This window comes from Sorex araneus, chromosome 2 (genome assembly GCF_027595985.1).
Source record: "Sorex araneus isolate mSorAra2 chromosome 2, mSorAra2.pri, whole genome shotgun sequence".
Taxonomy (NCBI): Eukaryota; Metazoa; Chordata; class Mammalia; order Eulipotyphla; family Soricidae; genus Sorex; species Sorex araneus.
In genome coordinates this window covers 130684977-130707608 of record NC_073303.1, presented here as the reverse complement: position 1 = coordinate 130707608, position 22632 = coordinate 130684977, and the positions used below count along the sequence as shown (strand labels likewise).

The following is a 22632-nucleotide window of genomic DNA, read 5'->3' as shown; positions in this document are numbered from 1 at the left end:
AACAGAGGCGAGTAGCTCCACTTGTCTCTCACCAGGTGCCGCCTTCTTACGCCCTTTCCCCTACGATTTTCAGGCCCAGGAATCGCTCCTTTCTTTCAGACCCATGACGGCAAAACTGAGATCTGGGGGCCTTCATACGGGGCTCGGGGACTGGGGGCTCTGGGCTCCACGGCCTGTGTCACCAACACCTCGAATGACCGGCGGATAATCCCTTAATCCGCGGCTATAAAATCCCCAAGCGCAAGGAGCTTGAGGCCGCACTGATGCGAGCGGAAGACTCCCCATCTGCAGATGGCCTCCTTCCGGCCCCAAGCAGTGCGCCCAGCGCTGAGGGGGAGGCCGCGGGGGTACTGGCGCCACGAGGGGGGCGTGCCCGGCCCCACCTCTCCGGAAGCGCGCGCTTCTCTTCTTCCCCGTCGGGCCGAGAGGCCTCATCGCGAGACTTGCGGCCTGCCCCTGGCGCAGCGGCCGCTCCAGATCTCGCGAGAGCGCGGGCGGAGCCGGGGCGGGGCGTGAGGCGGCGACGGGCGCAAGATGGCGACGGCGACCATCGCGCTGGTGAGTGGGCCCTGGAGCGCGGGCCGTGGTGGGGCGGGGCGGCCGCGACGGGACCCGGGGACCCCCGGCGGGCCGCCGCGATCGCGCGGCCCCCGGCGCCCGGGCGGGGGGGAGCGGCCCCGGCTTCGGCGGGCGCGGGCGGCTAACGGCCCTGCGAGCGGCATTGTCCGGGCCGGGCCCGCGGGGGCGACGCGACGGGCCGCGAGCGCAGCACCAGCCGCGCGCGCCCGCGCCCTCTCCCCTGCCTTCCCCTGCAGGGCCTCCCCTCCGTGCCAGCACCCCCTCTCCTCCCCTCCTTCAGGGCTGGCACCCTGTCCTCTCCCCTGAAGGGCCGGCACCCCCTCCCCTCTCTTCCCCTGGAAGACCGCCCCCTCCCCTCCCCTGCAGGGACCTCCCGCCCTGAGCCGGCACCCCCTCCTCCCCCCTGCAGGGACTTCCCGCCCCGTGCCGGCACCCCCTCCCCTCCCTACAGGGACCGTCCGCCTGTGCTGGCACCCCCCAACTCTTCCTGCAGGCATCTCCTGCCCTGTGCCAGGCGCTCCCCTGTTCCTGCAGGGACCTCCTTAGTGCTGGCCGGTTGTGGGCGGGCGCAGTGGGGGCGCCGCTCTTGTCTGGTTTCTGCTGCCTTTGCCAGCCCAGGGAAGAGCTAAGCAGAGGATAGGCCGGCCCCAGTGCTCAGGACCTTGGGCGCTGTGCAGCGCAGCCAGGGACTCCTTCCTGATCCATTCCCTGCTGGTCGGCCCCAGGCACCTGCGGAGCCGTGGACACTGGCATGTGGGTGTGTGTCTCCGTTCTTGGTGACAAATTATTCAGGGGACAAGTGAAAATTGTGCCCTGCTTGCAGGCACCAGACCTATGTTGCTTCTCCAGTTGGGTGTGCTGGAGGGGACCCCAGGTAGTGTCAGGCTGGGCGCAGTCACTGTTGTGTGCTCCCCCAGGGTCTGCATCTCACGCACTGCCTTAGGCTCTGGAGTCTGAGGGCCAGTGGCAACCCCAGCCTGAAGGTAGGAGTGGGGGTGCATTCTGTTGCAGACCCTGGTGTGGTCCACCCCGCCGTGCCTGCTGGGGGCTCTTTTGTGGACTTCATATCCAGGAAAGAAGTGGTCAGGGGTGTGGCTCAGCTTCCCAGCGAGGACCCAGCTGGGAGGGTGGCCCAGAGGGGCACTTCCCTAGGCACCGAGGGCTGTGTGGCCATGGGCATCTCTGGACGTAGGCAGAGAGGGCGGCTTTGTGTGGCCCAGGCAGAAGCCAGCTGGACTCAGCCTTCTTTTCTGTCACCCCCTGGAGCCTGCTGGCAGCTCAGGGGTTCCCGCCAGAGCCCGCCTGCCCCTTGTCTGGGCCCTAGTGGGCAATGCTGGAGGGACTGAGCAAGGGAGAGGAGAGGGCCTGGGGGTCACTGACAGAATCTCCTTCCTGCCACAGCAGGTCAATGGCCAGCAAGGAGGGGGGTCCGAGCCGGCAGTGGCAGCGGCGGCGGCAGCGGCGGCAGTGGTGGCAGCGGGAGACAAATGGAAACCTCCACAGGTACTGACCTCAAGCAGGCCGGTCGCCCACCTGCTCGCCCGCTCGCCCGCCGCCGTTCTGTGGTCCTGGGCCTAGGAGACCGGGCGGGGCAGGGCAGGATTTCAGAAGCTCCCGCCCCCAGCTGCCTGTACCTGCCTCCCGCCCCTGACCCCTGCTTCTCGGGGTGCAGCACACTGTCTCCCAGCAACCAGATAAATGGGTTCAGTGGTCAGGTGGTCCTGAGCCTCAGCTTAGTCTTGTGCCCACGTGATGGGCTGGCACAGCACTGTGAGCTGTGCAGGGCCTCAGGAGAGCAGGAGCAGAGCAGCCTCGGCAGTGGACTAGTCCAGCCTGGTCAGGGTGGGAGACCCGCTGCCCACGGCACTGGGCAGAGGCCCTCGGAGGCAGGGCTGGGCCTGGTTGCTGGCTCCTGGCACTTGTGGTGCCTGTCTATAGTCTGCCTGGAAGGTTCCTATGAGGCCTGCACCCAGCGGACCCGGGTACCTGAGAGCACTGGGGGTGCGGGGGGTGTCCAGCCCAGATATTTGGAAATTGGGGCTGTCGCTCACAGGGCGGCCTAGAGTGCTCTTCTAGCCAACCCCCCAGCCTGCCCAGCCAGCCATTGGTGGGTGGGAGAAGGACCTATTGTTACCAAGACAAAGAGGAGATTGAAAAGTTTCTGGGGGCTGAAAGGGGCTTGTGTGCTCGCCATGGCGACAGCCTGCTGCCGTTGTCGCTCCCTGCATGCAGACGCTCCCATGAAGAAATGGACTCAGGGCCAGCTGTGGGGCATGTGGGGTCCCCCGCTCTCCTTCCTGCTTCACTCCTCGCTCAGGGTGAGCCGATGACACTCTGGGGGCTCTGGTTGCTGGCCTCTTGCTGGTCATCGTCCTGTCCTGGGACCTACCCAGCCTGACTGTCCCAGGCCACATGGAGGCCATGGCCCTCATGAAAGGGCTGGTGAAGGCGCCTCGCAGCAGGGGGACTCGCCTGGCCTGCCTGGGGAAGGCACGTGCGTGCCCTCAGCCCACCTGCTGCTGGACTGGCCGCTTTTGGCTTCTCTGCGTGGACAGCCTGGCAGGAGTGTGAGCAGCTGCTGATGAGGCCACCAGGGCCTCAGCCCTGACTCTGCTCTGGCTTGGACCAGGCCCCCAGTCCTGTGTGTTCCTGTCTGCCACCTGCCCCTGAATGTAGAGGGGAGAAAAGTGTGGTGGCTTGGGGGAGGACAGCGGGCGGGGCCCGTTGGCACTGCGACCAGCAGGGCAGCACCAGGCCCTGCAACGATGGTCTTAAGTTGGTGGGCTAAAGGGTCCCTGCTCCCTCGCAGGGGACCGACCCCATCAAGATGGAAAACGGACAAAGCACGGCTGCGAAGCTGGGTCTGCCCCCTCTGACGCCTGAGCAGCAGGAGGCCCTGCAGAAGGTGAGGATCCCCCGTGCCCTCCTGTCTCCACCCCACTCCCTGCCCCATGCCCACTGCTCAACCCTTCTCCCCTCCCTCCCACAGGCCAAGAAGTACGCCATGGAGCAGAGCATCAAGAGTGTGCTGGTGAAGCAGACGATCGCCCACCAGCAGCAGCAGCTCACTAACCTGCAGGTGAGCCGGGCACTGCGCCCCACCCTGCCCCGCCCCTGTGGGGGCCCCCGTCGGCCCCCCACTTGGTTCTTCTTCTTGGACTTGACGCGGTCGCCCCGAGGTCTGTCCCCTAGGCCGCACAACCACTGGTGCAGCCTATCGGCGCTCCTTCCTGTCCCGGGGGCTGTCAGCCTGGACCACCTGGGCCGCTCCAGGATCGAGGGGACCAGTCAGGGGCCTCTGCCCTGCTCTAGACCTGGGGCCGGAGGCTGCCAGGGCTGTGGGGAAGAGGCCAGGGCAAGGCCGACAGGAGCCTGGGCCTCGAGCCCCTTTGCCCTCAGACATTCACGCTGCCAGGGGCTGCCTTGGCTCCCCCCGCGCTCCGTCTGTCCGTTCGTCCCTCCTCCTAGTCCTCTTCCTCTTCCTCCTCCTCCTCCTCCTCCCCCTTCCTCGGCCCTGGCCAGCCGAGCTTCGGGCAGGCACCAGGGCTCTGAGGCCCCCCTGGGCAGGCAGGGCGGGGACTCCGGGCCTTGCCGCCGTCTGCGTGAGGTATGAGTGAGCGGAGACTGCTCGGCTCCAACAGACTGAACTCTGTCTTTACTGTCTTTCAGATGGCAGCAGTGACAATGGGCTTTGGAGATCCTCTCTCACCTTTGCAATCGGTCAATAGACATGCTCACTTCTTCCGGGGCTCATGTCCTTAGTCAGGCTAGAGGGGGGCAGCGCAGCCCACCCGTGGGGGACCTTGCTCCCCTAGCCGGCCCTGCCCGCCAGCTCGGATGAGCGCAGCAGAGCGCCAGGCACGGGGCCAGTGTGTGGGCGGGCACCCACCCGGGAGCGCCCCGGGAGGCCTGCGTCTGCTGAGGGCCCGCCCTAGAGCTGACCGGCAGGTAACCGCGGAGGGCAGCCGGCCAGGAGGGCAGCTGCCCAGGCCACCAGCTCCGCCAGTCTCCAGGCTGTCTGGGCTTCGGGTGGGGGGTCAGGCCCTGAGGAGAGAAGGCTCCTATCTCGCGGCCCCACAGATGTCGGAGGGAGGATGGTTGGACAGGGTGGGGACTGGGGGTGCCCAAGCCCGCAGGAGAGGGAAGGTTCAGGCCTGAGGCCTGACTGTCAGCCAGGGAGCAGGCACAGGACAGGTCAGGGAGGAGGCCAGGGCTGCGGCCAGGCCATGCTACCCTGGGCAGAAGTCTGGGAAGGGGGCATTCGGGCCCAGATTTATGGGTACAGAGCCCGGCTCTGCGCCACCCCTGAGTGCTGCTCTTTGGACCAGCCCCTGTCCTTGAGGCTGGGCACACTCGCGTGCTCGGGGAAGCCTGTGGGGGGGCTCAGCAAGCATCTCTCTGCCTCCTCCTGTCGGGCCGCTGCACTGAGTAAACGAGAAAGGGCTCTTGGCTGGGGCAGGTGACTTCATGTTTGAAACACCTGGTGTGGGCGGGGCTCCCTCTGGGCTCCTTGGCTGGTCCTGTGGCCTGTGGAGGAGGGAAGCCCTGTACTGGGCCTGCTGGTGTCCAGGGAAGGGGCCAAGGAGCTCTTGGTGGTGGGGCGGAGCCAGAGCCAGGTCTGCCCTGGCCTGTGGGCACCCCTTAGGGCCCAGCTCCACCCGGAGGCACACAACCCACCCCCACCCCCGCATGTATGTCAGCTCTGAGGTGGCAGGAACAGTGCGGCCCCAGGAGAGGCCTGGGCATCAGACACCACCTCCCCCCACCCTCCCGACTCCTGGGGCAAAGCCCCTCAGGGTGGTAGCAAAATGGGTGCAGGGCTTAGCCCGCCAAGGCCCGCACACCCACCCTACAACTGCTCTTCTCTCTCCGGGAGCCTCTGCTGGGCTCCTTCCCCCAGGGTAGCCACCTTACCTTCTGCCCCCTCTCTCGACCCTGCCCTCCCCACAGCGCCCGGGGCTAGGGTGCTTCCGGGACCTGCCTTTGGACCCGGCCTGCCCTCCTGGGGGGAGGGTCCCGCGGAATGCGGGGACGAGCCTGTGCTGCCTTGTGGCGAGCGGGCTGGGCCAGCCGGCCTCCTGCCGCCCCCTTACAAGCCAGCGGCTGTGTCTCCCTCTGTCCCGTGCAGATGGCAGCTCAGCGGCAGCGGGCGCTGGCCATCATGTGTCGCGTCTACGTGGGCTCCATCTACTATGAGCTGGGGGAGGACACGATTCGCCAGGCCTTCGCTCCCTTTGGGCCCATCAAGAGCATTGACATGTCCTGGGATTCTGTTACCATGAAGCACAAGGTGAGGTGCTCAGCGCCTGCCCTCCCTGTCCCTTCCCTTCCCTGGGCTCTGCTGGCCTTGACAGTGGTGCCTACGTCCAGGGCTTCGCCTTTGTGGAGTATGAGGTTCCGGAAGCGGCCCAGCTGGCCTTGGAGCAGATGAACTCGGTGATGCTAGGAGGCAGGAACATCAAGGTGAGGGCCTCTTGCCCACAGGACACATCATGGCTCCTCGAGAAGCCAGTGAGGCTGATGGGCGCACTGACCCCTGGCCTCTCCCCCAGGTGGGCAGGCCCAGCAACATTGGACAGGCTCAGCCCATTATCGATCAGCTGGCCGAGGAGGCCCGCGCCTTCAACCGCATCTACGTGGCCTCTGTGCACCAGGACCTCTCTGACGATGACATCAAGAGCGTGTTCGAGGCTTTCGGCAAGATCAAATCTTGCACACTGGCCCGAGACCCCACAACTGGCAAACACAAGGGTTACGGTTTCATCGGTGAGCGGGGGCGGGCAGGGCGGGTAGGCTGGGCCCCTGTGCATGCTGCCCCTCACTGCTGCTCCTGCCCTGCAGAGTACGAGAAGGCCCAGTCCTCCCAGGATGCCGTGTCTTCCATGAATCTCTTTGATCTGGGGGGCCAATACTTGAGGGTGGGCAAGGCTGTCACTCCCCCCATGCCCCTGCTTACACCTGCCACACCCGGAGGCCTTCCACCTGCTGCTGCTGTGGCGGCGGCGGCGGCCACAGCCAAGATAACAGCTCAGGTGAGTGCGGTCATTGGCGACTGGCTCTGGGTGCAGGGAGGGCCCTGAATGGAGGTGGCCCAACCAGAAGTAAGGCTGATGGCCCTTGGGTTGCAGGAAGCCGTGGCTGGAGCGGCTGTGCTGGGTACCCTGGCCACTCCTGGATTGGTGTCCCCTGCACTGACTCTAGCTCAGCCCCTGGGGGCTCTGCCCCAGGCTGTCATGGCTGCACAGGCCCCAGGAGTCATCACAGGTGAGCCTAGGTGGGGCTGGACGAAGAGGCCCCTGGCACCCCCTGCTGTCTGAGATGGGGAGTGCGGGAATGACCCCTGGGCCTGGTGGCTTTGCTGCAGGTGTGACCCCGGCCCGCCCACCCATCCCGGTGACCATTCCCTCTGTGGGAGTGGTGAACCCCATCCTGGCCAGTCCTCCAACTCTGGGTCTTCTGGAGCCCAAGAAGGAGAAGGAGGAAGAGGAGCTGTTCCCTGAGTCAGAGCGGCCCGAGATGCTGAGTGAGCAGGAACACATGAGCATCTCCGGCAGCAGCGCCCGCCATATGGTGATGCAGAAGCTGCTGCGCAAGCAGGAGGTGAGTGGGGGGCCGGGAGGCACCGAGTAGGGGAACACGGTGAGGAGGGCAGCCCACTGCAGGTCTTGTTGCGCCCCACAGTCCACAGTGATGGTTCTTCGCAACATGGTGGACCCCAAGGACATCGACGATGACCTGGAGGGAGAGGTGACGGAGGAGTGTGGCAAGTTCGGTGCTGTCAACCGAGTTATCATCTACCAGGAGAAGCAGGGCGAGGAGGAGGACGCAGAGATCATTGTCAAGATCTTCGTGGAGTTTTCCATAGCCTCAGAGACTCACAAAGCCATCCAGGCCCTCAACGGCCGCTGGTTTGCTGGCCGCAAGGTGGTGGCCGAAGTGTATGACCAGGAGCGATTTGATAACAGTGACCTCTCGGCGTGACCCTGGCATGATGCCTGGACTTGTACTTGTTCCATGTTTCCAGGGGTGGTCGAGCCCTTGTGGTGTCAGGGCCAGCCGGCCTGGCGTGTGGATAAAGGCGTCGTGCTGCTGTTCCCCCACCATCCATGTCTCCCTGTCCTGTGCTTCTTGGCGCCCGCCGCCAGTGGGGGGCGGGGACGTGCCTCTTCCGGGCCGGCCCGGGTGGGGGCGGGGCTGCCAGGGGCCGCGCGCGCCAGCTGCGACAGCCGGAGCGTCTTACAGGGGCGGGGCGCCGGCTTCCCGGCAGGCTGTGCGTGCGCGGTTCAGCGCCGGCGCCGGCGCGCTGGGCCTTCTGGGGACTGTAGTTCACGCCGGCCCCGGGCGGGCCTCGCTTCCCGGCGGGCTGCGCGACGGACGGCGGTTGTCGGCGGGGCAGTCCGGCGGACGGCGGCGGCCGGCGGGCAGCGGGTGACCAGCGGGCGGTATGTGGGGCCGCCGGCCCTGAGTGTGAGCGCCGCCGGCCGCGCCCCCCGCCCCGCCGCCGCGGCCCCGGCGTGCCGGGCGTGCCGAGCGTTCCGGGCCCGCGCCCCGCCCCGCCCCTGCCCGGCGCCCATGCGGGCCGAGCCCCGCCGCGCGCCGCACCATGCTCAAGTGCATCCCGCTCTGGCGCTGCAACCGGCACGTGGAGTCGGTGGACCGGCGGCACTGCTCGCTGCAGGCCGTGCCCGAGGAGATCTACCGCTACAGCCGCAGCCTGGAGGAGCTGCTGCTCGACGCCAACCAGCTGCGCGAGCTGCCCAAGGTGAACCGGCCCGCACCTGCCGCCCGCGCGGCCTTGCCCGACCCAGCCCGGAGGCCGCGTCCGCCCCGCGCGCGGCTCCTCGCCGCGGCTCCTTCCGGTCAGCGTCTTCGCTGCCCCCGAGGCCGCTGGAGGCGTAGGGGGGGCGGTTGTCGAGGAAGCGGGGCACAAAGAGGCTTCCTCTCTGCTCCCTGGACACGGCGCCCGTGCAGGGCAGCGCGCTCGGCCGGCCCAGGCGCCTCGAGGCCCCGGCGCGTCCACAGCGGGCCCCGGGACTGGCGGCTCCGCGGGGAGGAAGGGGCGGGCACCCCGGAGCTGGGGCGCGCTGGACCAACCCTGCCTTCCCACAGCCCTTCTTTCGGCTGCTGAACCTGCGCAAGCTGGGCCTGAGTGACAACGAGATCCAGAGGCTGCCCCCGGAGGTGGCCAACTTTATGCAGCTGGTGGAGCTAGATGTGTCCCGAAATGGTGGGGGCCGCGGGACTGGGTGGGCAGGAGGGACTGGGGCGGGGGCGCCGAATGTGGGGGTGACCCTCCAATGGCCTTCGTCACAGACATCCCCGAGATCCCTGAGAGCATCAGGTTCTGCAAGGCCCTGGAGATCGCCGACTTCAGTGGGAACCCCCTGTCCAGGTGCGGTGGGCGCGGCCTCGGGTGGGGCGGGCCCGCACCCCTGGCCGTGGCTCAGGCTCCTCGATCTCCCGCACAGGCTCCCCGAAGGCTTCACGCAGCTCCGTAGCCTGGCCCACCTCGCCCTGAATGACGTGTCCCTGCAGGCGCTGCCCGGGGACGTGGGCAAGTGAGTGGCCGTGGGCGCGGGGGGCTCCTGCTGGCTCACACCACCCCCAGCCCCTCACGCCCTGCTCTCTCGCAGCCTGGCCAATCTGGTGACCCTGGAGCTGCGGGAGAACTTGCTCAAGTCTCTGCCCGCGTGAGTAGGCGCCCGGTCCTGCTGCCCCACCCACCGCTACCCCTCCCCGTCCAACACTGCCGGTCTCCCCCGCAGGTCCCTGTCTTTCCTGGTCAAGCTGGAGCAGCTGGATCTGGGCGGCAACGACCTGGAAGTGCTGGTGCTCCAGGGCGGGGCCGAGGGGCGGGGCACGGGGGAGCCCACCCAGAGGGGCGGGATGCAGGAAGGAATGGTGTCAGGAGAGGAATGGGGTTGGAAGAGAAAATGGGTGCAGGGGGTACAGGGAGCTGGAGGGGCGTGGCCCAGAGTGTCAAGGTACCGAAGGGGCACGGTGCAGGGGGTCTGGGGTGCAGGAGCGACAGGGTCCCAGAGGGGCAGGTGCACCTCCTCACCGCCCCCGGCCTGCCCATTTGCAGCCTGATACTCTGGGGGCTCTGCCCAATCTGCGGGAGCTGTGGTTGGACAGGAACCAGCTGTCTGCGCTGCCCCCGGTGAGTGGGTGCCCCGTGGTCCTCCCCCCCACCCCCACCCACTTCTGTGGCGCTGGCTCACCCGCCTGCCCCCCCCCGCCAGGAGCTGGGGAGCCTGCGGCGCCTGGTGTGCCTGGACGTGTCCGAGAACCGGCTGGAGGAGCTCCCGGCCGAGCTGGGTGGGCTGGCACTGCTCACAGACCTGCTGCTCTCACAGAACTCGCTGCAGCGGCTGCCTGATGGCATCGGTCAGTGGGCCAGCCGGCCGAGGGAGGACAGGGCACGTGGGGGCCCATGAGGCCCCCTCTGCTCTGCTGAGTGTGGCCGTGATGTGCCCCACCCCAGGCCAGCTGAAGCAGCTGTCCATCCTGAAGGTGGACCAGAACCGCCTCTGTGAGGTGACCGAGGCCATCGGGGGCTGCGAGAATCTGTCGGAGCTGGTTCTCACCGAGAACCTACTGACGGTGCGCCTGGCACTGGGCACCCCCTCCCTGGGTGGGGGTGGAGCTGGCTGCTGACCCGCCCTGCCCTGCCCCCAGGCCCTGCCGCACTCCTTGGGCAAGCTGACCAAGCTGACCAACCTCAACGTGGACCGGAACCGCCTGGAGTCACTGCCACCCGAGATTGGAGGCTGCCTGGCCCTCAGCGTGCTCTCCTTGAGGGACAACCGCCTGGTGTCACTGCCACCCGAGCTTGCCCACACCGCTGAGCTGCATGTGCTTGACGTGGCCGGGAACCGGTGCGCCCCCATTGCCTGGCCACCGTGGCTGACCCACCACACCACCCCCTGTCCATCAGCCCACCTGTCCCACCGCCCCCTGCCCATCTGCCGGCCTATTCCCCACTGACCCACACACCAACCTCGGCCCATCCCCTCCCATTCCCAGGCTGCAGAGCCTGCCGTTGGCCCTCACTCACCTCAACCTCAAGGCCCTGTGGCTGGCGGAGAACCAGGCACAGCCCATGCTCCGCTTCCAGACGGAAGATGATGCACGGACAGGGGAGAAGGTTCTCACCTGCTACCTGCTGCCCCAGCAGCCCCCGCCTGGCCTCGGTGGGTGCTGGGCCATGGGGCAAGGTGCCAGCGAGGGCAAGCGCTGGCCAGCAGGGCAGTGAGGGCGTCACACTGGCTTCCCATAGAGGACCAGCCGCTGCGGGACAGCCCCCCGGAGAGCTGGAGTGACACCCCGCTCAGCCGAGTTAGCGTCATCCACTTCCTGGAGACCCCCATGGGCGACGACCCTGAGGAAGCCGCAGAGAAGCGGGTAGGGGATGGGCCCGGGGTAGCTGGTATCTGCCCCCTCAGTGCCTCCAGGCCTGGCCCTGCCCAACCCTTGGCCATTGTCCATAGGGCCTGCAGCGTCGGGCCACGCCTCACCCCAGCGAGCTGAAGGTGATGAAGAGAGGTGTGGAGGAGCGCCGGGGAGAAGCTCCCGCCTGCAGGCCGGGCCCCGGCACCCCAACACCCCCCATGGAGGTGCCTGTTCTGGGTGACACTGTCCCCGCTGGGGTGCTGGAGAAGGGGCTGGGCCTAGCGAGGCCTGTCGGTGGGGTAGCAGAGGACCTAGGCTGGGCAGCCTGTCCCGTCCCGCAGAGCCTGAGTGCACCTCCTCTATCCCCAGGAGAGGAGGCCGAGTGTGGGGTCTGATCCGAGTGAGGGCTCAGCCCTGTCCATCAGCTCGGCTTCCCAGGGGGAGCCTGAGGCCCCTGTGTCCAAGGTGGCAGCGCCGAGCCAGCAGGGAGCCAACCCGGAGGATTCCCCGGAGGAAAGCTTTGAGGAGGTGTGAGGCCATCAGCACCCGTGCCCACCCCGGGAGGGCGTGGGGGCCCCAGTGACGCTCACACCCGCCTGCCACAGCCCACAGTGCACTTCGCAGAGGACGTGCCGCTGCCCCGCGCAGATGAGGAGAGCGAGGGGGGCCCTCTGGAGGCGCCATGGCCCCTGCCCAGCGGGAGACAACGGCTCATCCGCAAGGACACGCCGCACTACAAGAAGCACTTCAAGATCTCCAAGCTGCCCCAGCCCGAGGCTGTGGCCGCCCTGTTGCAGGGCGCCACATCTGAGGCCGAAGGCTTGGCCGGGCCTGGGGGCTGGCGCAATGGTCCCCACACATCCTGGGCACCTCGAGCAGAGGAGGGGGAGAAGGAGGAAGATAAGGCAGAGGAAGTGGCGGGAGCGGCCGAGGAGAAGGAGACAGCGGCCCCTGCACCATCTGTCAAGGTGGGTTTCCTGCCTGCAGCCCCGAGACAGCTCTGGGCCCGGACCCCGACTCTCCTGCTGGCGCAGCCCCACGGAGGGCTGGCCAAAGCTGCCCCAGCACCGCCCTGGGCCCAGGCCTGCGTCCACGCTTGCCCTTGCTCTCTTGCGGGCCTTCTGGGCCCTGATTCTCGTGGCCTGTGCTGCGCGGCCATGACCCCAGGACACCAAGGGGCCTGGTGGTCAAATCCCCCCCTGCCCAATATGGTCCCTGCTGGGGCAGCGCAGGCCTGACTGAGAGACTGGGTGGCACTCTGCTTGGCGCTCATGGTGGCGGGCGCAGCTCACGGCATGCCCGCTGCTCCGTCCTGACAGGGCGTGTCGTTTGACCAGGCCAATAACCTGCTGATAGAGCCCGCTCGCATTGAGGAGGAAGAGGTCTGTACTCTCGCTCTGCGCTTGCTTCCCGGGCTCTGGGCCGCTTTGCTCACACACTGCCCCTCAGTCTGCGGCCTGTGGCGAGCTGGTGCTACCGGCCGCCCGGGACCTGGCCCCCATGTCTATTCTGTTTGCAGCTGACGCTCACCATCCTGCGGCAGACGGGGGGCCTGGGCATCAGCATTGCGGGCGGCAAAGGCTCCACCCCCTACAAAGGCGAGGATGAGGTGAGCCCAGGCCCCACCCCCACCTTGTGCTGCCCTGCCCCCCGCCTCCCTCCTGCCTGCCCCGCACAGGGTCCCAGGCTCAGCTCCAGCCCCTGTTCAGGGCATCTTCATCTCCCGTGTGTCCGAGGAGGGGCCTGCCGCCCGTGCCGGTGTCCGAGTGGGGGACAAACTCCTGGAGGTGAGCAGCAGCGGGGCCTGATCGGGGGCAGGGCCTAGTGTTGGGGGAGGGCCGGGCCGGCTGGTGGCCTGAGCCCACTCTCTGCTGCAGGTGAATGGCGTGGACCTGCATGATGCGGAGCACCACCAGGCCGTGGAGGCACTGCGGGGGGCCGGCACCACGGTGCAGATGCGGCTGTGGAGGGAGCGCATGGTGGAGCCCGAGAACGCCGTCACCGTCACGCCCCTGCGGCCTGAGGACGACTCTAGCCCGCGGGAGCGGAGGCCGGGTGGCCTGCGCCTGCCCCTGCTGCCGGCCGAGCCCCCCCGGCACCGCCACGTGGCCTGCCTGGCGCGCAGCGAGCGGGGCCTGGGCTTCAGCATCGCTGGCGGGAAGGGTTCCACGCCCTACCGGGCAGGAGATGGGGTAAGGCAGAGGCAGGGGATGGCGGGGACGGGCACCTGGACGCCACCCACCACCCTCCCCCACAGGGCATCTTCATCTCGCGTATCGCCGAGGGCGGCGCCGCCCACCGGGCAGGCACTCTGCAGGTTGGAGACCGCGTTCTCTCAGTGAGTGCCACGCTCCCAGCCCGCTGGCCCCGCCACCTTCTTACCCCCAGCCCCTGACCCTCGCGCTCCTGCAGATCAATGGCGTGGACATGACGGAGGCCAGGCACGAGCACGCTGTGTCCCTGCTGACTGCTGCCACCCCCACCATCGCCCTGCTGCTGGAACGGGAGACGGGGGGCTCCCCGCCCCCCAGTCCCCCGCCACAGCTTCCCTCCCCCTCCACTGCTGCCACCACACCCGTGCTCACTGCCAGCCCTGCTGAGTGTGGTCCCTTGCGCCTCACCCCCAGCCTGCTGGCCGCTGCCCTGGAGGGCCCGTACCCAGTGGAGGTGAGTGCCCTGGACTCCCGTGGCCCCCCGGGCAGGGAGGGCACCCGTTCCTCGGAGACCATTCTCAGGCCTGGCCCATGTCCCCAGGAGATCTGCCTGCCGAGAGCTGGGGGCCCGCTGGGGCTCAGCATTGTGGGGGGCTCTGATCACTCAAGCCACCCCTTTGGGGTACAGGAACCAGGAGTGTTCATCTCCAAGGTAGGCCGGGACCAGCCCGGGGCCCAGGGTCCTGGCAGCAGCTGCGCTGACCTCTGGCCTCCACAGGTGCTGCCCCGGGGCCTGGCGGCACGCAGTGGCCTGCGGGTGGGGGACCGCATCCTGGCAGTGAACGGGCAGGACGTGCGCGGGGCCACGCACCAGGAGGCGGTAGGCGCGCTGCTGCGGCCGTGCTTGGAGCTGGTGCTGCTGGTGCGCAGGGACCCACCGCCGCCCGGCATGCGTGAGCTCCGCATCCACAAAGCCCCCGGGGAGAAGCTGGGCATCAGTATCCGTGGGGGCGCCAAGGGCCACGCGGGCAACCCCTGGGACCCCACCGACGAGGGCATCTTCATCTCTAAGGTGGGCTGCCGGGCGCAGGCCAGGTCCAGGGTGTTGTGGGGCAGGATCTGAGCCCACCTCACCTCTAGGTCAGCCCTGCGGGAGCGGCTGGCCGAGATGGACGCCTCCGTGTTGGGCAGCGGCTACTGGAGGTGAACCAGCAGAGCCTGCTGGGCCTGACGCACGCGGAGGCCGTGCAGCTGCTGCGCAGCGTGGCCGACAGCCTCACCGTGCTCGTCTGCGATGGCTTCGACGCCAGCACTCCCGGCCCTCCCGAGGTGTGTGGGCCGGCTCTCCCCTGGGCTCCCACGAGCTCCCGAGGTTTCCCTCTGCTCCTTCCTGAGCACGGCCATTCTCTCTCCAGGTGTCCCCGGGCATCATCGCCAACCCTTTGGTGGCCAGCCTGAGCTGCCGGCACAGCCTGGAGAGCCTGTCTTCCGTGGACCGCGAGACAAGCCCAGAGGGCAAGGTGGGACCAGGACAGCGGGGCGGGGACTGTCCTCCTGAGGTTTGGCGGGTAGTGGGGGGCAGCGGGGCGGGGACTGTCTTTCTGAGGCCTGTGTTCCCTCCACAGGACGATCAGCCACTGCAAACAACCCCACCGTGGGGGCTGGACGCTGTGGTAAGTGGGGCACTGGGGAGCACAGCTGGAGGGAGCAGCCCAACCCCCACGGCTGACCCACTGTCAGGTGCCCTGTGCACTGTGACCTGTTCCTGCTCATTCCCAGAATGTGGGGCACTGTGAGGAGTGCCAGCAGGGACGTGGGCAGGGACAGGCTTCACGGGGCCCGGTCCTGTCCCTTACCCTGCCTCCCCATTCCCACAGCTCCCTCCATCTGGGAAGACTGCCGAAGCCCCCTGCCTGCCTGGTCAGCTACCGGTGAGCACCCCCTCAACCCACCCCCACCTCTGAGCCCCTGGCCTCAGCCCTTTGCAGACGGAAGGGTGGGATACTCCCACCTCTGGGTGCGGGCCTCAGCGGGGGTGTGTCCCAGCCCGGATCACGGCCCGCCCGCAGCCCCCCTCTCCGCCCTCCCCGGATGAGCTGCCTGCCAGCGTGAAGCAAGCATATAGGACCTTTGCTGCTGTGCCCAGCCCGGCCCTGCCCCAGGACGACCCTGTCCAGGTACTGGCGGGTGGGCTTGTCCTCTCCCAGGCTGCTGAACCTCCATTGAGCCCCTGCCCAGTCTGTGGACCCCCCCCTCAGCCCCTCACACCAGGGTCTGCGGCCTCCCCGGAGCAACTATCTTTCCGCGAGCGGCAGAAGTACTTTGAACTGGAGGTCCGGGCACCCCCTGTGGAGGGGCCCCCCAAGCGCGTGTCCCTGGTGGGCGCCGATGACCTGCGGAAGATGCAGGAGGAGGAAGGTGAGTGGGGGGCAGGAGGGCAGGCGGTTGGGCTGGGAGGGCGGGAGGGACTCACATCTGCCTGCTGCTTCTGCCAGCCCGAAAGCTGCAGCAGAAGAGGGCGCAGATACTGCGGGAGGCGGCCGAGGTGGGACACACGCCAGACCCAGACAACGGAGAGCTCGAATCGGAGGAGACCCCCTGGGCTGGCCCAGGCCTCCCTGCAGGGTGAGAGCCGCCCCAACGTCTCCTTCAAGGCCCCCCTCCCCCTCTTCCCCTCTGCCTGCGCCCCAGGCCAGATCTCTCACCCTGTCCCTCGTGCAGGCCTGGCCCTGGGTCCCCTCCCCTGCCTGGAGGCAGTGCCCCTGTCAGGACCGCCAAAGCCGAGCGCCGCCACCAGGAGCGGCTACGAGTGCAAAGCCCAGAGCTTCCGGCGCCCCCGGTGCCTGAGCGGGCTCTGTCCCCAGCGGAGCGCCGCGCCCTGGAGGCAGAGAAGCGGGCCCTGTGGAGGGCGGCCAGGTGAGGTCCGGCTCCGGGTGGGGCAGGGCCACCTTGCTCAGAGTTGCCCATTGAGCTGCTTATGCCCCTCTCACAGGATGAAGTCCCTGGAGCAGGACGCACTCCGTGCCCAGATGGTCCTCAGCAAGTCCCAGGACTGCCGGGGCAAGCGCGGGCCCCTGGAGCGGCTGGCAGAGTCCCCCTCCCCTGCGCCCACCCCGTCACCCACCCCCTTGGAAGGTGCGTTTGTCTAGGGGGAGGTGAGCTCAGCCTGCAGCAGGGACCCCTCCCCACAGCCATGCCCTGTTTATCCCCCAGATCTCAGCTCTCAGACCAGCAGCTCCCCGGGCCGGCTGGTAAGGTCCTTGAGGGGGGCTGAGGCTGGTGGTGGGTGCAGGCTGCCGGGGGTCTGCTCTGCTCCGCTCTGCTCGCTCACTCTGCCTCTTTCCTCCACGCTGTCCTGCCCAGGCATTGTCTGGGAGGAAGTTTGACTACAGGGTCTTTGCCGCCCTCCCTTCCTCCAGGCCTCTCTGTGACATCCAGGTACCAGTCTGTGGTGCCTGGCCTGTCTCCTCCAGCACCCTCTGGCTCTGGGTGGGTGGGGCTGAGGCCGGCCAGGTCTTGATGGAACCTTCTTGTCATCAGTCCCCAGGTCTGACAGAGGACATGAGGTCCTTGGAACCATCTCCCAGTCCCGGTGAGTGGGCAGCCAGGCCCCGGGTGCCCCCCGTGCCCAGGCCCGCTGCTCACTGTGACCCACCTCCCGCCCACAGGCCTGCAGCCCGAGGACGGAGAAGTGGCCATGGTGCTTCTGGGCAGGCCCTCGGAGGAGGTGGCCTTGTGCAGCAGCCGCCGGCCGGTGCGGCCAGGACGCCGGGGCCTGGGCCCAGTGCCCTCCTAGAGCCTTCCCCGGCTTCGGGTGGACCAGCTGGTTGCAGCACCACCTCCCCTGAGTCTTTTCACATGGGTATTAGCATTTGGAATAAAGACCCCTCAGGAGCCACTAACTGCCCCTCCCCTCCAGGACCTCTTGGCAAGACTGTAACTAGTGATGTTTGTACAACCAAAGACTCTATTTTGTGGTTTAAGGAAAATAAAATTGACTACGTTTTACTCAGGCCTTGGGTTGTGCTGCCCCCTCCCCGCACGCCCTCACTGGGGCGGGGCCCAGAGGCCGTGTGGCGGCTGCACGCGCACCGGGAACAAGACCTGCAGCTGCTTGGCCGGCGGCCACCGGAGCCTGGTGACAAAGAAGAGTCGGAAGTGGCCCAGCCGCGCTTCCTGGAACTGGCTGGCATCGTACTCAGGCCCGTCACCGGCTCGCAGCAGCGACAGGTATCGGTCCTGCTCTAGCAGGGCGCGGCCCAGCAGCTCCTGCGCCAGGCCCGGCTGCACCGCCTCCAGCTGCCGCTGCACCATGGGGAACAGGTCCACCTCCCGCAGGTCGAACACCAGCGGTTTCCCAAACCTGGGTGAGGCGGGGGACGGGGCCAATGGGGCAGGGACCAGACAGTGGGGGGTGGGGGGTGGCCAATGGGGCGGGACTGGGAGGGGGGATGGGGCAGGACTGGGCAGTGGGATCACTGGGCGCCACACCTGGGGCTGCCCGGCCTGCACACCTAAGGGCACCCAACAGAGCCAGGCGAATGGTCTCAGGCTTCATGTGGTCCGGGTTCACTGCATCCACGTAGTTGGTGTCCTGGTAGCGCAGGAAGGTAGCCGCCTGGCCCGAAGGGTCTATTACGAGGGGCCATCTGGGGCAGCACAAGTCAAAAGGGTGGGCCAGAAACCTTGGTTGTCCCCATTCCAGTGTCCCCAGCCCTGGCCACTGACCGGCCGTCGGCATAGATGCGGTCACCCACATCCTTGATCAGGACATCATGCAGCTCGGTGACTTGGCACTTCAGCCCGGGAAACTCCTCCTCTGCAGGGACGGGAGGTTGGGGTCCACCAGGGTCCCCCACTGGCACACCCCTGCACCTGCTGCCCTGGCCGAGCCCACCCACCCTCCGGGGTCTGCTCCCGCAGCTCCAGCCTAGCCAGGGCCAGCGTCTCCTCGGCCTTCTGGGCCTCCTGCCGGAGCCTGTCCACTCGGTCCTCTGCGTCCTTGATGGCCTGGAGGAGGTGCCACACTCCCCTTAGCACCTGCCAGCCTCCCTATGGGGGAGCACCTGCCCCCAGGGCCAGATGGGGCGGGGCCCACCTGTAGTGTGATCTGGGACAAGCCCTGGTGCCGCTGCTCGCATTTGTCATGCTCCGCGACCCTCCGGTACAGCTCACAATAGGCCTGCTGCAGCTGTGGACACAGGCTGCACACCTCAGGACACAGGCTGCGGACTAGGTCCCCCCACCCCGTCCTCCCAGTCTCCCCCACAGCAGGGCTCACCTCCTTGTGGCACTGCTGCTGCCCTTTGGTCAGCTGCTGCACCTTGGTGGTCAGGCTGGGTGCGAAGAGACACAGGTCAGAGACCTCCTTGCTGCGTGCAGCCCGCCCACCCATGCCCCACTGGCCACACCGCTGGGTCTCGGCCTCCTTGCGCCGCTGGGCTTCCTGGGCGCGGCGCTGCTGCTCCGCCTCCATGTTCTGAAGCATGGCGTCCGTGAGGCTCAGGTCCCACGACTGCAACACGTGGACCACAGCATCCAGAGAGGCCACCTGAGGGGAGAGGACACTGGCCAGGGGCAGTGGGGCATATGCAGCCCCTCCCGGGAGGCACTCTGCCACCTGCAGCACTTCCACCACAGGGCCTGTCCACGGAGCCTTTATGACCCTCCTGGACCCGGGGGGACTCCCCTCAGACCTGGGGGAGCCTGTCCCCTCTCTTTGGTGAGAACTCGTCATCCAGCTGCTGGGTTCCTGCAAACCCCTCAGCCCTCCACGCTCTGCTTCTGTTCTGGATGACCTCTGTCCTCGGGTCCCTCTTTGTTGTCATCGGCATCTACTCTGCTGTTCATCCCACCCAGTTTCCAGCTTCAGTCTCAGGCTGGCTGTTTCAGTCTGTTTCACTCGGAGAGTCCCTGCAGAGCTGTGGATTATTCCCCCACCCCGGGGTGCTTGGAGACTGTCCATGTGCCTCTCTTTGTCACCCATTTCAGACAGCCTGAAGGGTGAAACTCAGCCTCAGGAACACCAGATCAACACCCCTAAGAGCCACCTGCACCCCACCCCCTCCTTGGCACCCACAGCCTGGGGGACCAGGCTGGAGCAGGGGGCTGCCTTCCAGACTGAAAGAGGAAGAGCCCAGAATCACCAGGGGGTGTGGAAGCTGGACTCGGGCATCCACTTTACAGTAGGGGGCGCTCTGGATGCCTGTGAGAGTTTGCAGGTGTCCTAGCTGTGTCCTCTGCGCCTGAGCCTCCCTCTGCGGACCACAGGGAGTCCATTTAGCAGGACAGGGAGGGAGCTATGGTGGGGAGGTGTTCCGATACCCTGCAGAGCTTCTTATCTGAGGCCCCGGAAGCACCTGCTGCCTCCCTACTCGTGGGGTGGAGGAGGGTGGGAGAGGGACCTGCGGCACTTGGAGACTAGCGGGAAGGCTCCGGGCTCTGTCCCTTCCAGTCCCACACCTGGGCCGGCGTGTTCCCATCCTCGGCGTACACGCGGGGGTCGGCGCCCAGCTGCAGCAGCACCTCCACGGCCTCCAGGTGTCCACCGAAGGCAGCGCGGTACAGCGGGGTGCGCCCGAACGCTCCCTAAGGGGGGGCCAAGCCTCGCAGCCGCCGCCCCACCCCGCCCCTGCCGCCTCCCGACACGCCCCTGCACCCGCCCGCGCCTGCCCCGCCCCCGCGCCACGACCCTGCCCCACGCCCCGCGCCCACTCTCCCCCACGTCCCGCACCTGCCCCCCCGCGTCTCGCGCCCCTCCTTCCCACGCCCCGCCCCTTGTCCCGCCCACGCCCTCCCCCCACGCTTCACCCCTCCCCACGCCCTGTCCCGCTTTTCGCACTGCCCTGCCCCTGCGCCGCCACGCCCCACGTCACGCCACACCACGACCCCCGCGCCCTCTTCCCGCGACACACCCCTTACCCGCACCCTGGCCGCCCCGCGCCCCGCCGCGCCCCCACGGCCCTGCCCCCGGCCCACCTTGCTGTTGGGATTCGCGCCCAGCTCGGCCAGCAGGCGGATGGCCTGTGGCTGCCCGCCCGCGGCCGCCTCGGACAGCGGTGTGTTCCCGTAGCCGTCCTCGCTCTCCACTGTGGCCACGCGCCGCTGCCGTCGCCGCTCCGCGCCCGCCTCGTCGCGGCCCACGCCGTCGCGACTCATCTCCGCCTCCACCTGCGGGCGCCGCGTCACCCGCGCCCCGCCTCGCGCCCCCGCCCCCGAGCCCCGCGTTCCCCGCGCCGCGACCCCCGCGTCCCCCGCCCGCACCTCCTGCAGCACAGCGCCGATCTCCGCCAGGTTTCCGTCGAAGGCCGCCTCGCGCAGACGGACGCACCGCCGCTGCTCCTCCCGCCGCCGCCGCTCGGCCTCCTCCTCCTCCTCACGCCGCCGCCGCGCCGCCGCCTGCTCTCGCAGCACCACCTCCAGGTAGGCCTGGGGCCGGGGGTCGGGGACCAGGGCCGTCACTGCCCACTGTGGCCTCGCCCCTGCCTCCTGGCCCCGTGCTGCACCCACCTCCCGCTGCAGCCTCTCCATCTGCTCCAGGTAGGCCTCCCGCTCCAGACGCCGCCGGGCTGCCTCCTTCCGCGCCAGGTGCTGGCGGACCGCGCACTGCAGCACCGTGGCTGCCTGGTCCTCCCGGGTGGGTCCTACGGAGAGACGAGGTGGCTCCTGCCCTGGGGCCAGGCGGCGGCACGGCCTCCTGGTCCCAGGCTACAGACTGCACAGCTCCTCACCCAGTGCCCTGCAAGCTGGCAGGGACATGGAAGGTGGGGGGGTCCCTCCCAAGAGCCCAGGACTGCTCAGGCTGCACGAGGGAGCACAGTAGGAGCGCCGCGACCTGAGTCCCTGGCCTCACTGACCCTTTCTCTAAACCGGGCTGATGGTAGTAACTGGTGACCACCCCCAAGTTTGTCCAGTCTGACTGGCGCACACCCCCAATAGTCCAACACCCACCCTGGCATCACATACAGGCCCCTGAGTTCTGCCAGGAGCAGTCGCTGGTAACTGCCAGGTGTGCTGGCAAAACAAACCAAAGCATCAGAGCCAGGCCCGCAGGAGTCCCATCCATGTGTCCCCAAATTCAGGACAGCAGGACAGCAGCCAGCAGCCTGGGGGTGGCAGGAGAGAGCAGGTTCTTGGCCAGCAGAGGTGGTCGGGAAAGGTGAAGCCGAGTGGGATGGCAGGGAAGCAAGATGGGGACGATGTCACAAGAACACGTGTGTCAGATGCAGACTGAGGGGTTACAGAGGACAGTGCAGGGGCAGGACATGACACGCCAATGAAGCTCCAGGTGCCACCTGCACCGAAAAGAGAAGAAAACTCCCCAGAATGAACGCAGGGCCTGACCCATTCCTGGGAAGAATATGGCACCTCCTGGCCAGTGCCACATGCTGGGGAGGGAGCAGGCCTGCCCTGAACACCTCTGGTAGGAAGCCAGCCTCAGTCTGGTGCCAGCCTGCTGGGGCACTTCCTGGACACTTCCCTCTGGGTACTGCTGAGTCACTCCACTGATGGAAGACCTCTGGTGCTGCCCCCTGAGATCCTGCTGCGGGGCTGGCCAGTATCTGGTCTGCATCTGGCCAAGGGCTTGGAGCAGTCACCTCTGAGGGTGGCCAGTGGTCCAGGTGACCATATTCAGGAGCTGCAAGGCCTCCAGACCCAGCAGCCAGCTGTGTGAGAGGCCAGTGATATAAACTGAGGGGCCAGGGGAAGGCCCTGCTGTGAGCCGGAGCCTCCAGGCGCCACCACGCTCCAGGGCTGTCAGCCTGAAGATGGAGTGGTGTAAAGCCCAGAGAGGCTTTGTCAGTGGGGGCTGGAGAGTGGGGGTGGCCTCCCTGCCCCCCGTGGGCGGGGGTTCCCGAGACACCCTCATCCCTGCTCCTTTCTGCCCCTGCCCTGCCCTGTTCAGGGTGTGGCCTGGTACCCAGCTTGCCTTCAGGGGCCCTGTGACAGCCAGCCCTGCACTCCTGGACCCCAAAATGTGGCAGAGAGGAGGTGACGAGACCCCAGAGGTATCTGCCAACCACTGTGTCCAGGGAAGCCACAGCTTCTGACCACCGATGGAGCTGAGTTTTCTCCTGCCTGCTGGCCAGGGGCTAGCGGCACCTCATTGCCCACAGGGCTGATGGAAGCAGGCATGGAGCAGGAACTCTGACCTTCACAGGGGCTAAGTGGGCATCTGGGCCTCTCCCTGCTGGCCCCTCTGCTCTTTTCTTTTTAGTTTTGGGGCCATGCCCAAGAGTGCTCAGGGACTCCCCTGGATTTGGGGTGGGGACCCTGTGGATTCAGCCCTTTGAGCCTCTTTCCTGCCCATCCCTGGCCATTGGGCCTCCACTGCCTATTTTCAGAAGATCCAGGTTCCAGCTGGGGAAGTGACAACCCAAATGTGGGGTCCCTCCGAGGGGAGGACTGTGGTTCAGCTGCTTTATTCCAGACGCAGGAGCACGATGTGGATGGCCTTCCGTGGGGGAGGCCACCCTGTCCCCCGCTTCTCAGAGCCCATGGAGGTCAT

General features: G+C 67.5%; 3 protein-coding genes across 8 annotated transcripts; 2 read left to right on the top strand and 1 right to left on the bottom strand.

Annotated features, from left to right (window-relative positions):
• Positions 1–492: 492 nt before the first annotated feature.
• PUF60 (poly(U) binding splicing factor 60) lies at positions 493–7682 on the top strand. Of its 4 annotated transcripts, none has more exons than XM_004618634.2 (12): positions 493–558; positions 1981–2082; positions 3389–3484; positions 3569–3658; positions 4249–4299; positions 5708–5869; positions 5950–6042; positions 6132–6345; positions 6421–6611; positions 6708–6843; positions 6944–7179; positions 7261–7682. In XM_004618634.2, the coding sequence occupies exons 1-12, from the start codon at positions 535–537 to the stop codon at positions 7558–7560; spliced, it is 1695 nt and encodes a 564-aa protein (XP_004618691.1). In that variant the 5' UTR covers positions 493–534; the 3' UTR covers positions 7561–7682. The 4 variants fall into 4 exon arrangements, with proteins under 4 accessions (XP_004618691.1, XP_004618693.1, XP_004618692.1 ...); XM_004618635.2 differs by having other exon boundaries at positions 518–558; positions 1984–2082; XM_004618636.2 differs by lacking the exon at positions 4249–4299.
• Positions 7683–7922: 240 nt separating this feature from the next.
• Positions 7923–17137, top strand: SCRIB (scribble planar cell polarity protein). Of its 3 annotated transcripts, XM_055126154.1 has the most exons (36): positions 7924–8341; positions 8689–8806; positions 8893–8971; positions 9048–9137; positions 9213–9269; positions 9345–9408; positions 9665–9739; positions 9822–9966; positions 10064–10182; positions 10258–10457; positions 10606–10772; positions 10859–10983; positions 11070–11195; positions 11341–11499; positions 11577–11939; positions 12291–12353; positions 12491–12580; positions 12681–12758; positions 12849–13163; positions 13229–13309; positions 13384–13638; positions 13726–13836; positions 13903–14196; positions 14265–14453; positions 14540–14644; positions 14750–14797; positions 15002–15055; positions 15194–15301; positions 15383–15542; positions 15620–15749; positions 15846–16040; positions 16117–16259; positions 16338–16375; positions 16488–16562; positions 16665–16716; positions 16793–17137. In XM_055126154.1, exons 1-36 carry the CDS (start codon positions 8183–8185, stop codon positions 16918–16920), a joined length of 4758 nt encoding a protein of 1585 aa, XP_054982129.1. In that variant the 5' UTR covers positions 7924–8182; the 3' UTR covers positions 16921–17137. The 3 variants fall into 3 exon arrangements, with proteins under 3 accessions (XP_054982130.1, XP_054982129.1, XP_054982131.1); XM_055126155.1 differs by lacking the exon at positions 12291–12353 and having other exon boundaries at positions 7923–8341; XM_055126156.1 differs by lacking the exon at positions 16488–16562.
• A 28-nt stretch (positions 17138–17165) lies between these two features.
• On the bottom strand, positions 17166–22632 carry IQANK1 (IQ motif and ankyrin repeat containing 1). Its single transcript, XM_055124495.1, has 11 exons — positions 22557–22632; positions 20634–20767; positions 20388–20552; positions 20103–20294; positions 19587–19712; positions 18406–18675; positions 18223–18315; positions 18026–18134; positions 17853–17943; positions 17639–17773; positions 17166–17487 (listed from the first exon to the last, which is right to left on the bottom strand). Exons 1-11 carry the CDS (start codon positions 22630–22632, stop codon positions 17172–17174), a joined length of 1707 nt encoding a protein of 568 aa, XP_054980470.1. The 3' UTR covers positions 17166–17171.

Bases quoted from the DNA above. Each gene is read 5' to 3' on its own strand.
- PUF60 (XM_004618634.2), top strand. From the start codon at position 535: ATGGCGACGGCGACCATCGCGCTG. The intron at 559-1,980 runs GTGAGTGGGCCC...TTCCTGCCACAG, and splicing joins CGACGGCGACCATCGCGCTG to CAGGTCAATGGCCAGCAAGG. The intron at 6,346-6,420 runs GTGAGCGGGGGC...CCTGCCCTGCAG, and splicing joins CAAGGGTTACGGTTTCATCG to AGTACGAGAAGGCCCAGTCC.
- SCRIB (XM_055126154.1), top strand. From the start codon at position 8,183: ATGCTCAAGTGCATCCCGCTCTGGCGCTGCAACCGGCACGTGGAGTCG. The intron at 9,740-9,821 runs GTGAGTGGGTGC...CCCCCCCGCCAG, and splicing joins AGCTGTCTGCGCTGCCCCCG to GAGCTGGGGAGCCTGCGGCG. The intron at 12,581-12,680 runs GTGAGCCCAGGC...GCCCCTGTTCAG, and splicing joins CCTACAAAGGCGAGGATGAG to GGCATCTTCATCTCCCGTGT.
- IQANK1 (XM_055124495.1), bottom strand. From the start codon at position 22,632: ATGACCTCCATGGGCTCTGAGAAGCGGGGGACAGGGTGGCCTCCCCCA. The intron at 20,295-20,387 runs GTGCGGGCGGGG...CGGCGCCCGCAG, and splicing joins TCGGCGCTGTGCTGCAGGAG to GTGGAGGCGGAGATGAGTCG. The intron at 19,713-20,102 runs GTGGGCCGGGGG...GCCCCCCCTTAG, and splicing joins GCGCGAATCCCAACAGCAAG to GGAGCGTTCGGGCGCACCCC.